Below are 16,516 nucleotides of genomic sequence, written 5' to 3'. Positions count from 1 at the left end.
TCAACCATAGACTGTAAAAACTAAGCTGTTTAAATCCTGTCACGTGACTACAATTTACAATGGGTGGCCACGTTGATTGCCTGAAATGTATTCTTGCTCTAAAATTCTATAACGACTCTTGTCAACGCCCTTGAATAAAACACACACTTCTATCGACGCAGTTTGGTATTCTGTGTAATTAAATTTGAAGTTACAATCAAACGTGAGTGTTTGTTTCTTGAAACTTTAAAGAAGGCGTGATTAGACACTATATAATCCTTGATTGGGGCCTCTCTCAGAACCAGTCAGAGATCTGAAGAAATTCGCCGCTCTGCGACTGAACAGAGACGAAAGAGAGAGCTCAGAGAAAGTACCCCGAGGTACATTGATTGTTCCAGTCGGACTACAAGCTTTAATTATTGGTAGAACCCAGTTATCTGCTGGAATTGGTCCTAATATATGTGAGCATTAATGTATTGACGCGCTTTTTATGTGCAGCTTTATGAGGGGATAAGTTTCCTAGCCTGCTAACCCGACTCACTAGCCTATAAATAAACAAACAAATTCGGCTCTCACGATCAAAAAACCAAAGGAGAAACAAGCCAAAAGTATAATTAATAAGCAGAAACGGTGCAAATAGAGCCGTTTGTCCATAAGAACCGAAGTAAATCCTCGGCGTCGACTTGTTGAATTTAGCCAGTTTGCTAATGAAATGCTTCTCTGACAATTAGCGAATAAATCAGGAGTGACCAGGGATATCCGAGCCTCGTGTCAGGATTGTCTACAGAGAAATTAAATTTTTAGGCAGAAAGCTTCATCTGTGTGCGGTCTTAAATCTGGACTGACTGCAGCATCTCTTGTAGTTTGGTATTGGACAGGTAGCCAGAAGCTAACTGCGGTATCCAGGCGGGGAGAGAGAAGGTGCTGTGACACCGTTTCTAATATCAGGTGAGTTCATCAGGATGTTGAGAGAGGTTTTTTTTCCAAAACAGACACGTTGTTCATGCGAGAGATATTATTTCAATGTTCCTTCATTAGGCTGATTAATATTCTGTAGTTTGCTTATTGTCTGTCTCGTAATTTGCTAATAAAACCGCTTCTCTGGAGCCGGACATTTACCTGATATTAAATCCCTACAACATTCAATCCTCATTAAAAATAGATCTAAGTTCAATTTAATTTGAAGTTCTCATAGACTTTACGGGATTTATATACGCCTTGCTAAACTGACTGCAGCCTGTTTGTACAATCACGTTCAATTGCTCACTGATTTTGGATTGGATAGCTATTTTTTTTTTATGACTAACCAAATAAATGTGCATTGCATTGTCACAGCGGTTAAACTAATGCTATAGAACGTCATTCACAGGTGCCCAGAGTGTCTGATATTGAGGCTTCACTTCAGTTTGACCACCCACCTGAGTTATGGAGAAGGATGAAAATGGTGAAAACATGGTGGAAACGGTGAAGGACTTAGTTGTGACCTCTGCCTATAGATATACCAAGGTGAGAACAATCCCTTAAAGGAAACCTCTTTTGAGAAACAAATTGGCCTTAATCTTTTGATATTATGGTGTGATGTACTTTGAACACATGTTGTAACTTTTAGAGCTCTAAATGTCCTACCAAATAAAAGACCACGCTTACAGCCTATGAAACTAGGCTTTAAAGTCATGATGAAATGGATGTAGCAGGAGATCTTTTCATCTGTATTGTGATGTAAAGTCAACTAAGAAAAATAGAAAATTTAAGGTTCTATCCATCAGTTGTTAAACAGATTTTGAGATGATGATTGGAAGTCCTGAATGCATAACCGGAAAGTAGTTTTCAGCAGAAGATCCCGTTATGACATTTTGATTAAACATTACAAGGTCAAAAAAAGCATACACCAGTGATTTGTATAAATAAAAAAATTCTATAACATGCATTTCAAAAATAGTGAATTTTCATTTCATGTCTATTTTAAGGGTGCTTTCAGACTTGGTTTGATTGATTGGTTTGAATCTGAGTTTTATTGCTTCTGCTGGATTGACTGTGGTATGTTTGTCATCAAAGCAGCAGCTGCTTAATGTTACCCTTGTTGCTAGGTAATGACGCAGAAGGTGACAAAATGCTTTTTTTATTTCTATTTCATTTGATTAAGTTATCATCTTTTTTCTTAAAGTTTCTATTTATTGGATTTTTATGCCTTTATTATAGAGACAGGACAGTAGAGAGTTGACAGGAAAGCACTGGGTGGAGAGAGGGGAGCCGGATCGGCATAGGACCTTGAGATGGGTATTGAACTCAAGTCACCGTGAGCACAGTTGCACTATGTCGGCGCACTACCCACAAGGCCATCGGCGCCAACAAGTCTTAATCTTATTAACATTTATTACCAATACTAAAATCCATTTTTTAAAAACCTTATGTTTTTTACTTTATTGAAATGTTTTAATCGAGTTGTTTTTAGAATGGCGTGAGAACTTAACTGCTTATGTACTACGTGTGACAAATTAACTTTTCAAATAGCAGGAAAACACTTAGCTTTAGTCAAAATACCTGTATGTAAAAAATAAAAATAAAAATCAAGCAACACAGAAAATTGTAGTCACGTGACAGGATTTAAAGCAATGGGCCTCATTCATGAAACACGAGCAGAACAAATTTGTCAATTGTTCGTAAAGCTGTTCTGACGTAAATTTTCGGATTCATGAAAGTGTTCGTATTTTCAAAATATTAGTTGGTATGAAAGAAATTTACACCTGCTCCTTACCAGGGGCCCGTTCTTCGTACGTCGCTTATTACATCCGAGATGAAATGTCACATCCAAGATGATATCATCGCACTAATCAGGATCTGGCTAATTCGGTTCTTCGAACGCACCTGTTGTTGATGATTAGTATGGCTGGATTGAGTTATCTGAGATAATTGTGCATTCATGGGTTGGTTTAAAAGGGGCTATTAATGCACGACTCTACATTATCTGTATAGCATGTGTGTAAGACTCGAATACAATTATGAAGTAGTAATTTTATGACAAATAAATCTTTCAGTGAGTAAAACTGGCTGTCTATAGTATTAAAGACTACACAAAATTATTATCTTTAAATTAATTTTTAAATGATTATTATTTGAAATTATTGTCCTTGGTTCAGTAGGATACACTTGTAATGTGGTAGCGGACAGATTTTAAGTTTTAGTTCTGCTTAAAAAGATGCGATCTAATCCTGTTTACATGAAATAAGCCTGCACCCGAGCAGGTTTAAGTTTACAGACCTGTTGCTATGACAGGATGCAGTTTCGAAGAGCTTCGAAGAACCAAATAATCAATAATTCAACTACTGAATAACAATAGAGAAGTTAATATTGCTGGTTACTGCATTTTATATTCAGTAATATTCTTCAAAATGAGGTTCTAGTAATACGTTACTGCCATGGATATTCCAAATCATAGCAACCAAAGCGCCTCTGGAAAAACGCTGTGCCACCAAAGCATTCTCAAGCACCACCAGCTGGACGTATTTAGAAGAGTGCCTGACATTTTTTCAGCTGGCTAAAAACATTTGTGGACACGTTATTGAATATTTATTGTTAGGCATATGGCCTATGAGTCTTTTTTTTTTAGCATGTATGCAATATACTGGAGCCAAACCTGAGAAAGTAGACCAGAATATTCCACTGCGTTCCTGGACACGCAATTTGCGGAACTTAGCTGTAATTATACTAATTGTGAATGAGCGTGCACGAGTGCCCTATTTACAAATGACTGGAATTAATTACCATACACATGTTTAACTGTCAAATCTGATGTGTACGAAGCGTTTGTGAATCCTGAGGAGAGTTTTCCGGGAAGGTCTGTTTTACGCGCAAATTACTCAGAATTTACTCCTATATTTACGAATGTTTCGTGAATGAGGCCCAATGTGAGAATGCTGTTGTGCATTGGTTGCCTTAAACAACAAAGCAGTAAAAGGCAGCAAAATGCATAATGAAGCTTGTCTCACTTTTATACTTTAATTTTGAAACTTTGGTCTTGTTTTAAAGCATCAGCACTCAATGGCAGTGTATCTATCTGCTGTTAAAGTATTGCAAATTCTCTAGAAAGTCAGGAGTTGAGATTAAGACAGAAAAGTAGAAATGAGATATACAGTACATGCATCAGTCCTTCGTGCCAGGAAAGTGAGAGAGAATGCACAGTTTTACCGAACCGTATGGTATCAGTAACGGTTCACTTCCACAATTTAGTATGAATATGTTTGTATCAGCAGTGAAGCATACCAGAGTTTTGTAAACTGCGTTGCGTTCACATCCCATTGAACCAAACTTTGACATCAAACTCTGAAAGCACCCTTAAATATTTTGGATGTAAAGTGTTCTATAGAGTTTTGTAATGCTTATAATTGTTTGTTATTGTAGGAAGAGCTTATGGAAATCAAAGAACTCCCAATTTCCAATGAGAGGCCAGAGTGTCTTTCAGAGAAATATGACAGGTGAACTTTTTATTTAGTGTTTGTTTGCCAGTTCAGTTTGAATATTTCTGAACGTTGCACCATATTATCTTGCATGAAGATCATAAGAAAATGACTGTTCTACTGTTGCATATCCTCTTGTATACCTAAAAATTAAGCTTTTCATTGTATTTAAGCTTGGACAACTAGTATTGTCTGTCATACTTTTGTTAGTAGCACTTAACAGACCGCTGTTTTCAAATATTAGATGATCAAAGAGTCAATTTACAGCAGTCATTTGTTTGAATACTCTTAGTGGGACATTAGCTTATATGGAGAACCTAATGTATGTGTTAACGGGACTGTCTTCTTCATAGTGATGGGGTTTGGGACCCTGAAAAATGGCATGCCTCACTATATCCCTCTTCAGAAAACAGCTGTCCAGCAGAAGGATACAAGAAAGATTATGCAGAGGACAGAGTTCCGCTAAAACGCAGAATTGCAGGTAATTGACCAAGAAATTTCTGATGTTATTTGACTATCAAAACCGTGTTGCTGAAACAAAACCAGAATTAATTTTGTCTTCCCCAGATCCTCGGGAACGTGTAAAAGATGATGATCTTGAGGTGGTTCTTAGTCCACAGCGCCGTAGTTTTGGCGGTGGCTGTCAAGTGGCACCCACTGCCCTCCCTCGTCGCCCCATCAGCCCTCTGGAGAACAAAGAGAATGAGTCACTACGTTTGGGGGGAGCACGTCGCATAGGGAGTGGCCGTATCATTGCATCACGTGTATTTGAGAGGGACACACGAGTTGACAAGGAGAGGGAACGAGACCGAGAACGTGAATTTAAGGACAAGAGATTTAGGGTATAGTGCTAAGGCTTTTTGATGCAAAGGAACCTTGCTATTATTTCATTGTTCAAAGAATAAAACTTTGTTTTCTGTGTTCTACTATAGAGAGACTTTGGAGACAAAAGAGTGTTCAGTGAGAGAAGAAGAAATGACTCCTATGCAGAAGAGGAGCCAGAGTGGTTCTCTGGTGGACCTACTAGTCAGTCTGAGACCATTGAGCTCATTGGCTTTGATGACAAGATCTTGGAGGATGACAAGCGGAGGACCAAACGTTCCAGGAAGAAGCCAGAGTCTATTAAAGAAGGCATGTATTGTACAAATGTAGGAAAATGCAAACACATTAGAAATGCTTCAGTTGTTTGATTGCGTTTATCAGCATGCTTTTTTTTTAAATCTTTTTTTTATTATTTTTTTTAATCTTTCACACCTACAGTTGAATGTAATGGTGGGCTCTCTGGGGATCCTGAAGTAGTTCAAGAGTCAGGAGCTGATCAAGAGGTTCCACATGCTGAGGTTCTTCCTGAGCAAACCCCTGGAGAATTTGACTTCAATGAGTTCTTCAATCTTGAAAAGACCATGCCTGGTCTGGCTTCGGTAAGATATGGGGAGCACTGCATGCTTCTAAGGGTGATGGTCACAAAATATCTGGCTTGTCTAAAAGGGAGGATGAATAGACAAATCACTCCTCGGGTATTTTGGGGGTTTTGAGAAATGTTTGGTCCATGTCATTATTAGGGACTTTCTGGGCACTTTTTATTAATCTATACTGAATACACTAAACTGAATGGAAGCCTTTTTTAATTCTGCTCTGTACCGTTCACTGTGCTCCTTATACGTTTGTAACTCTTTAATAGTTGTTATTTTCCAGACAGATTTGTATTGCGGTATTTCTGATATGTCCGGGTGTGATTCTCTATAATGAATCGGTTGTGAATATCTCGTCATTTGTTCGTTTTGGATAAATGTGGCTACTAAATGCATGTAACGTTAGGTATTTGTATTTGTGTTTGTGATTGCAGAGTAGTTCAGCAGGCCTGTTTGGGATTCATGTGTTGCTGTTGATGGCTGGTGTTAGAAATATGAGATTGTTGGTTTTGCAGTTGTGTGGCGTCAAGCTATTTGTTCATTTTGAATTTGCTATACAGAGAGTTCAATGAAATGCAAATTTATGCCCATCTGACTTGCAAGAATTATATTGATACTTTTGGAACTTGGGATGGGGGGGGCGTTTGATGGGGTTGTGCACATCAAGGCTATGCCAAATTATAATTTAGATTTTGGAAATATGTGGGGATCTTTTAAATGAAACTATTCTCCAAAATGCCCATTTTCACCCCATTGCACTAAGCAGTCTGCAGACACTCTTCACGTAAGTGTCATCCACTCCCCATGGCTGTTTCCTGCTTCTATGCTATAACCGTTTAAAACCAGGGCTTCTCTTTCTTTCCCTCCAGATGATTGAAGATGTTCTTGCTGAGGGTCCTGTCATGGCCAGTCGTTTCAGTCGCTGGTTCTCCAGTAACAGAAGTCCCTCTGGCAGCCGCTCCAGCAGTCTACGTTCCACACCACACGAGGAGTTGGAGAGACTAGCAGGTAACCCTTTCCTATTCCAGTGCACAAACATGGACTTTTTTTTTTTTTTTTTTTGCATATGCTGATTTTAAAAACTACAGTCTGTTATTGGTATTCTTGCTTTTCCTTTTTGAACGCATTAGCTTAGCTTTTTAATTTTATTGTTTAATCTAACAAAATTTAGACACCAGCAAAGAGCTACAAAAGATATTTAATATTAAATGTTAACTATTTAGTTCAGTTGCCTTTTTTGTAACAATTTTATCTAGTCAGAAAAAGGTGCAAGTTTTAGATGCATTGACAATTGACCTCACTTTTTTTTATTTTTCACCAGCCATGAAACTGTGTTTTGCATAAATATTAAGAAATGGTCCCTATGGCTGTTTGAGCCTAAGAAAGCAATTATTTAGCAGTCTATTTTTGTCCGCTTCCTGCAAACCACGGAAGTCTTGTATAATTTGGTTGCATGTATTATGCTGCTAATATACACTACCAAAAACTGTAATATTTCAATGTAAAATAACACTACTGACCATTTGAATTGTAGTGTAAATGCTACCTCTGATGAACAGTGAATGTAAATGTAATATGGAAAGCAAATGTAAAAAAGGTGGCTTGATGCATCAGTGCGTCTCTCTACTGTGCCATTTTGGTGTAATTTTGTTTGTCTGTGTGTCAGGTTTCGATCCTCATACTGGATCTCTGAATCAGGGTACGTCCTTGTACTTCACCCCCATCTCTTCAGTGGAACGCAAAGAGAAGGTGGACATACTGGAGCTGCTGCATAAAGCCAACATTGACCTGAAACCTCTACTGTCTAGCTTGAATGTCAACAAGGCTCACCTAAAAGAGAGCAGTGAGTAGCAACCTGTGTATTTAGTATTTTTATTGGATATTGAGTAATGAGTTTTTTTTTGTTGTTGTTGTAAATGTATACAACTTAATCTCTAGGCCACAGATGCTACTCATCAATACAGAATATATCAAATTGCTACTTATAATAAGATAAACAAAACACTTTTTCTGTCTGCCACCTTATAGCAAACTCGGGGGTAGTATTGTCTTTGGAGGAAGTGGAAGGGAGTCTGAAGGCCCTGAAGGTGCAGCCTGAACCGGCTCCATTACCTCAAAAGCAGCCCAGTGGAGGTGGAGGAACTCCCTTCATGGTGGAGCACCTTGAAAAGGCTCTTACGGAAGGTACCGGGGTTGCGTCACGACCACGAGACCCTGACATGTCTGCATTTAATAAGTTAGTGAGCACCATGAAGGCAAGTGGAACCCTGCCCACCCACCCCAAAGCCAGCGGGAGCAGTGTAAGTATGCAGCCATCAGTTATGCTTGCATGGTTTTGTAAGAGCTTGCTGCATGCTGTCCAGCCTCAGGTAAAGCTGTGTGTGTGTGAGACGGATGCATTGGTCGTCCAGCTTGTTGCATTTAAATATTACCTGCCTTTGCATGCAACACAAGCCAGTGCCAGTTACTTGCTAGTTGTTCTGGGCTAGTAAATGAGTGTTTATTTTGACTAGTGATGGGCATAAATTTGTATTTAGTGGTTGTGGCTGACTTGTCAGTGAACTTTTGCATGCTTTGCTTGGCATTATCCCGTTCTGACTACAGTGAATCTTTTGTAACCTGCTTGGTTGTTTAACAGTTTTTTTGCTCAAGCTGTCACTGGTATGATGTAGGCGCCATCAGTGTTTTTGACTTCAGCTAACAAAACTTGATGGACCAAATGGCGTGCATTGTATCCAATCTGTTTTTGTATGGTTCATGTTCCAACTCTTAACATGATCACTTTTTCCCTGCTTTTGTGTTAAGTTACAGCAGCAGTCAGTGGATCCTGCTCTTGTGTCCTTATCGGAGACGCAGGTACCCACCTCCCAGCAGAAAAACATATTTCAGGTGATCTGTCAAAGACATTCTATTTGTTCAATACAAGTTCTATCAACTAATTTATACTTGTCAGGACATCAGTACACCTGGTTACGTGATGTGACTGATGTGTACCACTGTAACAAATTGTGCAAACTTGTCAGTAATCCCTAACCTGAAGTTCATGCAAACAAATCGGTGTGTAAAATTGTTTATTTTTTTTTGTAATAACTGAGGCACTAGTAAATTTACTTTAGTAATTGACATCTGTCCTGCAGTGTTGAGGCAATAACAGCTTCACTAGCTGTGTAGCTGAGGCTCACATCTTGTTCTTATTGTATTATAACACTGCTGCAGTGAAGTTACGGGTGTTGACAATGAATCAGTCTTGTGCTTTTGTGCTTTAGGAATTGTTGGTTGCCCCTGTGCCTGGCCTCATACACCAACGCGCTTCACCCCCACTCTTCCCGCAGAGAGCCCCTATACAGGACTTTTTCCCGGGCATGCCACCTGCAACAGGTAAAATTAGTTAAATTGATTTAAAACCAATAGAGACATGTTGAATGTGAAACACAAATGTCATTTTATTTTTTTTATGCTATGTTCCTCACCCATATTTTGTTGAATCTCAGGGTTCCCTGTTGGCCCACAAACTGTGTTGGATCAAATTCCAGACATGAATAGGGCCAGGAATACACCACAGGTAAAACTCAAATGCTATGGACAGATATCAAAGTTTTTTTAAATTCCAGTATTTAAATATAAGCACTACTACTGTTCATGACATGTTTTAATACATTTAATAATTAATATTTGTCAGTTTCTATAAATCTACATTTTCTCTTTGTGTAAAGGCTGTTAACATTAATTACAATAAAATGTACTGTTCTTGGTTTTGCATTATTTGTTAATCGGAGATGAATTCCTTATTTTTAGATGAGAGTTTTGCCAATGGGAGTGGACCAGACCAATCTGGAAGCTTTGCTTCAGCAGGATCTGGCAGCTCTTAATCGCCAACAGTACCAACAAGGCTACAACAAACAGGCTCATGATAAGGTGTTTCACAACAGGTAATTTGGATTATCAGAAACCATAGCAGGTCACAGGCAGGCACAAAGCATGTCTTGCTAATGGTTTCAGCCTCATGAATCATTGAGCTTTCTTAGTACTCATCTTTTGTCAGACTGTCATGATTATTGTACTTTTTAAGAGCTGGAAATTGAAAAGGTGATTTTTAACAAGATATGAATCCTGCTTTTATGCGTTTATTCATAATATGAACCGTTGCTCTATCCATATCAGTAGACTAATGAATGGAAGGGGCTGATAATGGTGTGTACAGTGTTTTATTTGCATCTGTATCATCCTGTTTGTAGACAAACCAGGATGAACCATTCACCTGGGCCTCACCTGCCTGGCCGGGCATCACCTGCCAATACAATAACAAGTGTTGTAAGTCAAATCTGTGACGTTTAATATAACAGTCATTGAGACATTTGATCCTACATCTGGGGCCGTATTCACAAAACATCTTAAGGCTAAAAGTAGCTCCTAACTTGACGATTTAGGAGAAAGTCTTTAAAAAAAAAAAAAAAACACAAATATGGGCGTGTCAGTCCTAATTTTAGGACTCTTACATATTTGCTCTAAGAGTATTTCACAAAGCGTTTTAACGCTAAAATCCGCTTCTAAATCTGTAAAAAGTTATGGGTAGTCAAGAGGATTCCTAAGTCACTAAGACCAAATCACAAACCATCCTAAAATGGCTGTTGCCGGCAATCCGCCTCGGAACATAAACATTTTAGAAGCATTTCACAATTTCCCTTTAGTAGAATTATGTCCCTTCTTTTCATGTACAAGTTGGGCAAGAAGTAAACCATAATAGGGTTGTGACGACAGTATTGTGTATCGACGATAGTAGGAGATATCGCCTGTGGCTGATGCCTTTGACGTTCAGATGAGTCCTAGCTGAAACACCAGAGTTTTGTTCAGTGTGTGCGCTCGCTGACTGAATTCTGCTCTCGCAAATTCTTTCATCATAAACAAAGTGCAGATGTACGTGCGCTGTAAGTATAATAGATTTATTCATCATACAGTGTAGATGGCTTCACCCAACACTAAACCATAATGAGCATTTATAGCCTATTTCGCTCAAGCATGCATAAAGCTTGCCACAAAGTACTGGCAAAGAGATGGACTATGAAGGTGTCAGGAAAAAAATGGTAAGGAGATATTTTAATTAATAAACTACTGTTTTCTGAGTCAGTGTCAGCTGTAAAGATGAAGCTGATGATGCAGAGTCGCCATCTCTTCAGTACAGTGACACGCCTTTAGAGAGAAATGCACCTTTCCTATGGATTACATAATGCAAGTTTTTGATTTGAATTAGTTAATTTAGAAGTAGACATTACAGGCTTTCTGTAGATATATTTGTTGTGTGTGTGTGTGAGGCAAGTAGCCTTAATTTTTGCGATGCGCTCCAGTTCACAGACACTACGAGACCGCATTAAGCACGTCCTGTTTTTCTTTATTGTACAAAGCACAACCTTTTGTTAATATTGTGAGTACACAAATAAAAGTAGACCCTTTACAGTTTTCGAATTACTACTCTTTTCTGCATGAGAAAACATGATGGCGAATTTGTTGTTTCCACGGTTATCAGGAAAAAAATGCCAGTGTTTGCGCTGGTGCCTCTGTGCGCTAATAGCTTCCACACTCCGAAAAAACACTTGGATATGTGCTTAATAGCGCACATTTATCCAAGTTAACTTTAGAGCAAGCAGCCGTACAAAGTTGATACAACTTGCATGTTTAAATTTGTCAAAAGACAAGCCTTTATTTGAGGTTGATGAATGAGACACATTTACCTCTTTCTACAATATTTCTATGATTAAATCACTAACAGAGACCCATCCCCTCTCAGCCAATTATTGTTGGCGTAGTTCGTAAGCTTGATGACATAATCCATAGCAACCAGGTCAGCCCTGACCTTTGTCTTAACATAAGATTTTTCCCAATTCCTTAGTAAAACTTGGTCTCAGCAGCTTTGTGAGTAGGTTTTAAGAGGAAACTCTTAGCTAAAAGCATTTACTGTTAGTACTCTTAGTGCCAAGATAAAATGTTGTTGTGAATACGGTCTCTGATGTATTAATTTGTAAAGCCATTTTATTGTTAAGTAACTTAAATGTCTCTCTATAGACCAAAAAACAAACATAAATGCAAACAAATGACTCATTGTTTGGTTTAAGCAACATTTTTCTCCCCTGCTGCAGTTGTCTCCATCCTTCACTCCCACTTCTGTAATCAAAAAAATGTACGAATCAAAAGAGAAAAGTCGAGATGATCCTGGGAGTAGACCAGGAAGCAAGGAGGAGACCGTGAACTCCCATAACTCTCAGGAGGGTATGAAACGATGCACACACACCAAGAGATTAGAGCAGGGTGAATAAATGGAGTAGCTCTTCCTCTTTCTTATTTCCTAAAGCAGTTTCCTTTCACTTATAGATGGGCCTCCATCACCCAGTTCCTTTCTGGAAGATGTGGACACCAGTGGTCCTCAGACTGGTGGGGTAAAGGCATGCTCCACCCCTGTTCCTACTCGGAGTCGTCATAGTAAAGACCCAGACCGACCTAGGCCTCCTTCAACAACAGGCCACACTCCCACTATGCTGTCACCAGGACCATCTTCTCCCTTCCCCAGACCCCAGATGTATCCAGTCCCTCTGCTTCCCCACGTCCCCTTGGTCAGACCTCCACCCCAGCTTCACCCGGGTGTGATGCAGAGGATGCTGGCTCAGGGCATCCAGCCTCAACAGCTTGGACCCGCATTATTACAAACAGGTTGGTTTAACACTTTTTGATTTCTCTTTATTCATACCCTTTCCAGCCATATTCCTGTTGGAAACTGAAAACGGTGTTAGTGAAGTTCTTTTGTTTTTCCTCTGCATGAATAGGCTTGTTCCCTCAGGCTGTAGACCTGTCTCAGCTTCAGGGTTTGCCCCCAGCCCTCTTAGGGCAGCCTCTTTATCCCCTTGGTCCTGCAGGGCATCCACTCATGACCCCTAGAGCTGCAGGAACACAAATGCAGTTAGCAGTCATGCAGCAACAGCTTCAACAGCAGCAGAGACCAAGTAAGTACAGCACCAGTGTTTTAAAATAACTACATTAGAGTGATAAACACTACTGTTCAAAAGATGGCTTGGTAATAATTTTTTTTACATGGTTTTTAAAAAGTCTTATTCTCACCACTGCTTCATTTATTTGGTCAAAAATGCAGTAAAAACAGAAATATTGTGAATAACTATAATTTAAAAATGTAGTTTTATTTCTGTGATAAACTGATGGCTGCTGAAAATTCAGCTTTGCAGAGTCACATGATCTTTCAGAAATTGTGCTGATTTTGTACTCAACCATTTCTTAGCATTCTTAAACTGTTGTGCTGCCTAATGTTTTTGTGGAAATCACAAAATATTTTAAATAAGTTCTTTGAATAGAAAGTTGAAAATGTATTTGAAATGGAAATCTTTTGAAACATTGTCTTTACGGTCACTGTTTACTGCTATGTACTGTCTAGGTGGCCAATGGCTGATCTGATTTTAATCTAATAATAAATGCAATTTAAAGAATTGCTGATATTAGACTTTATTTACTTGAGTTATCAAAGCGTGTGGAGTTCTGATCCATTTCCGATTATCTCAATGCCAATTTATCAGTCTATTACTAGATTCAAGCTTTTAAACATGTTTATTACTGAAACTTCCCTTCCAGACAGAAGAGAGCAAATGAATATGCTGATTGTTTATCTTTTTTGTTATGGTTTAAAATTTTAAAGGGGTCATTTGTTATGGTTTAAAATTTTAAAGGGGTCATATGATGCGATTTTTTTTCCTTTCTCTTTGGAGTGTTACAAGCTCTTGGTGCATAAAGAAGATCTGTAAAGTTGCAAAGACTAAAGTCTCAAATCCAAAGAGATATTCTTTATAAAAGTTAAGAATCATCCACGCCTACCTAAAACAGCTCGTTCTAACAAGCCCCCACATGTTCCCACTACGTCACGATGTGGGAAGATTTGCGTAACGCCGCCCAAATGTTCTCGCAAAGAAAGGCGGCGTAACTTTTATTCTCGCTGTAGTATTGTTGTTGCCGCCGCCTTGTCGTGAAGGCGCTGTATTTCTCGTTGTGAAAGTGAAACTACTTTGTTTGGCCTTCCAAAAGAGGATGATATCTGCTTCGTCATGCCTGGAGCTGATCCGTGCTGGCCTCTGAGGAAATACATCAACTTCGCGCTGTGGATCGCCGGATTGGTTTTCAACGTGGGCGAAGCGGAGTCCAGCCTGGGGTCGTCACATGTGGTTGCCGCAAGCCCGCCCGCCGTGTGTGACGCTGTGTTTTGTTGTGAAAGTGAAACTACTTAGTTTGGTCTTCCAAAAGCGGACACGACTAGAAATCAGTGGTTAAGTTGTATTTACAACAGTGTTCCAGAACAGTTCAACCAAAATATTCCGATGTGTCCAGCGCATTTTATGTAGGACTGTTTTCTGATCCTGGGAGAGTAGACTACAGTGCCGGCTGTTCTGACTCTCAGATTGCAAGTACGTGTTTTTTTTTTTTTATATATTTAAAGATAAAAATATATTTGCCACTGACGATTCAAACAAGTTTTGAGCAGTGTAGAGTAGCGTTTGTCATTGGTCTTTTCAGACCAATGAGCTTTGAAAAAAATCGAAGCGTTTCAGAAAGGCGGGGCATAGAGGAGAAACAATGTACAGTATGTGGAAAATAATGTGTTTTTTTTTAACCTTAAACCACATAAACACATTTCATTACACCAAATACACATTTTCTTTTTAGCAACATCATATGACCCCTTTAATTTTTTTTCTCCACAGATCTGCCAGTGGCTCCGTTAGGAGGACCCCAGTCACAGAGCTACGGTCCCCATCGGACAAACCATTCCCAGCGAAGAGGTGGCAGTCCTCCTCTGGGTCTGGCCAAGTGGTTTGGATCTGACGTGCTGCAACAGCCCCTCCCTTCCATGCCGTCTACTAAAGTAATCAGTGTTGATGAGCTCGAGTTCCGCCAGTGATGACATCCTCTGACCAGACAGCAGGAGCGAAGCAAGACATCCCTTCCCCACTACCCTCTAGTTGGAGAGATATGAACTTTGATTTCTACCATTATGTACAGATGTCAGAGCCCTGTCTATTTTTTTTTTTTGAGAAGGCCTGAAGTTAAGAGGAAAAAGGGAAAGACACCTTTCCTACCGCTTTTGTCACAAATTTTCTCAGTTTTTGTTTTGAATTTTCGGTTTTTGCAGTAAAGTAAATAATGTATAGGCCTGAATTTGTACAGATTATAGGAATAGATTTGTCTTTTTCCACCTTGTACATAGAATGGACTTTTTATTTTTTTTCTCTTCTTTTTCTGTCTTCATGTGGGGAAGGTTATCCTGCTATTGAGAAACTGGAAAGTAGCTTTTTCTTTGTCCAGTCACACTGTCCGCACAATGTTCCTTGTTTCCCATCTAGGGTTGATCCGGGCGGCAATGGGCAGTATTGCTGATTTGTTGGAAAGGAGATGTTTGTGTGTAGCGTTTTAATGCATCCCTGATCCAGAGATACATGCCCTTGAAACTTGCTGGAATATTGAAGCCAGATTGTTCTGCAAGAGGGGACATTCTTCCACCCCAAGAAGTGAATGCTAGTTGTGCCTTTTTTTTTTTTTTTTTTTTTTTTTTTTTTAAAGAACCCTCCCATCCTTCCTCCAGCCAGTCTTCTTAGTCACCTGAGAAGCACTGCTCTGAATCACATTTGTTTTAGGGTGGCAGGGGTTGATGATTAAGTAATGTGCTATTAATTTAAGAAGCACAAATAGTTAATAAATATGAAAAAATTAAATAAAAAAAAAATCATTCACATAAAATTGTATTTCTGACTCGTTGATGTCAAGGTCTTAAAGTAAAAAAGCAGACTTTCCAAATGGTTGATTGTGGAACAAATCTTCTGCATTTGAATGGATGTAGTTTTATTGCAGTGTTGTGCCACAGTTCATTTATATCCCACTGTAACTAGACCGTCATCTTGGTCTATTCGTGCCAAGTGTATTTTCAAAATGCCAAAACTGCTGTGGCATGTTGTAGAATTTCATAGCTTTGCATGTATCAGGTGTCCTTGGTACATAAATTGGAGTCTGTTCTAGTGTTATCCATGCATGTCCAAGCCATACTCCCTTTACTGAACTTTGTTCTGCGCAATATTGTTTTGTTGTATCAGGCTTTTTACAAACCCAAGCACACCGGATAATGCATGAACGGAAACAAACAAAAAAAGCTCAAAAGCAGACAAACCACATAAAAGTACAACACAAAATGGAGGCTAAATTGATTGCAATTGAGTAGGAAAGTTTCAGTTTTACTGAACGAGGAAGAAATTTAGATTTGCCACCCAAGAAAGACAATGAGCTCAAAAACGGTAACTAAATATTGTGGTGTGAAACCAGGGTGATATGACAGCATCAGAGCTTTATTGCCAGGTATGTTTACACATACCAGGAATTTGTTTTGGTGACCGAAGCTTCCACAGCAGAAACAATGACAGTGACAAGACCAATGATAAAAATAGGATGAGTAAATGGGGAAAAAATATTCAAAAAAATATTTGCATTATGTAATTATATTTGATTTAAAAAAAAAGTTATATTTCCCTAAAGTATTTGCACATCTGATTACCACAACTACAAACAATACTGCAAGCCAGTGTACAGTCTACAACAGCTACCTTTCTCTGTTGTTTGTGTCTTTGTGATTGAAAAGTA

The 16,516-nt window shown here is 39.0% G+C and overlaps 1 protein-coding gene across 2 annotated transcripts; it reads left to right on the top strand.

Annotated features, from left to right (window-relative positions):
• The first annotated feature begins 278 nt into the window (after positions 1-278).
• LOC107568191 (eukaryotic translation initiation factor 4E transporter-like) lies at positions 279-15,447 on the top strand. 2 transcript variants are annotated; one of them, XM_016254116.1, is made up of 20 exons: positions 279-359; positions 843-927; positions 1,349-1,485; positions 4,378-4,451; positions 4,787-4,914; positions 5,001-5,275; positions 5,366-5,564; positions 5,694-5,854; positions 6,715-6,853; positions 7,512-7,688; positions 7,874-8,145; positions 8,651-8,734; positions 9,112-9,223; positions 9,337-9,407; positions 9,641-9,774; positions 10,081-10,156; positions 11,977-12,106; positions 12,209-12,544; positions 12,658-12,834; positions 14,593-15,447. In XM_016254116.1, the coding sequence occupies exons 3-20, from the start codon at positions 1,405-1,407 to the stop codon at positions 14,787-14,789; spliced, it is 2,823 nt and encodes a 940-aa protein (XP_016109602.1). In that variant the 5' UTR covers positions 279-359; positions 843-927; positions 1,349-1,404; the 3' UTR covers positions 14,790-15,447. The 2 variants fall into 2 exon arrangements, with proteins under 2 accessions (XP_016109602.1, XP_016109601.1); XM_016254115.1 differs by having other exon boundaries at positions 279-927.
• The last annotated feature ends 1,069 nt before the right edge of the window (positions 15,448-16,516 follow it).

This window comes from Sinocyclocheilus grahami, unplaced genomic scaffold, assembly GCF_001515645.1.
Source record: "Sinocyclocheilus grahami isolate Dianchi unplaced genomic scaffold, SAMN03320097.WGS_v1.1 scaffold1224.1, whole genome shotgun sequence".
Classification (NCBI taxonomy): domain Eukaryota; kingdom Metazoa; phylum Chordata; class Actinopteri; order Cypriniformes; family Cyprinidae; genus Sinocyclocheilus; species Sinocyclocheilus grahami.
Note: the sequence above shows the minus strand (reverse complement) of the source record. Positions and strands in the feature narration are given on the sequence as shown.

What these genes read in the sequence shown, in the direction of transcription:
- LOC107568191 (XM_016254116.1), top strand. Translation starts at nt 1,405, where the DNA reads ATGGAGAAGGATGAAAATGGTGAAAACATGGTGGAAACGGTGAAGGAC. An exon ending in CCAAAGCCAGCGGGAGCAGT is followed by an intron (nt 8,146 to 8,650) that starts GTAAGTATGCAG and finishes TTTTGTGTTAAG; the next exon opens with TTACAGCAGCAGTCAGTGGA. An exon ending in ACCCGCATTATTACAAACAG is followed by an intron (nt 12,545 to 12,657) that starts GTTGGTTTAACA and finishes CTGCATGAATAG; the next exon opens with GCTTGTTCCCTCAGGCTGTA.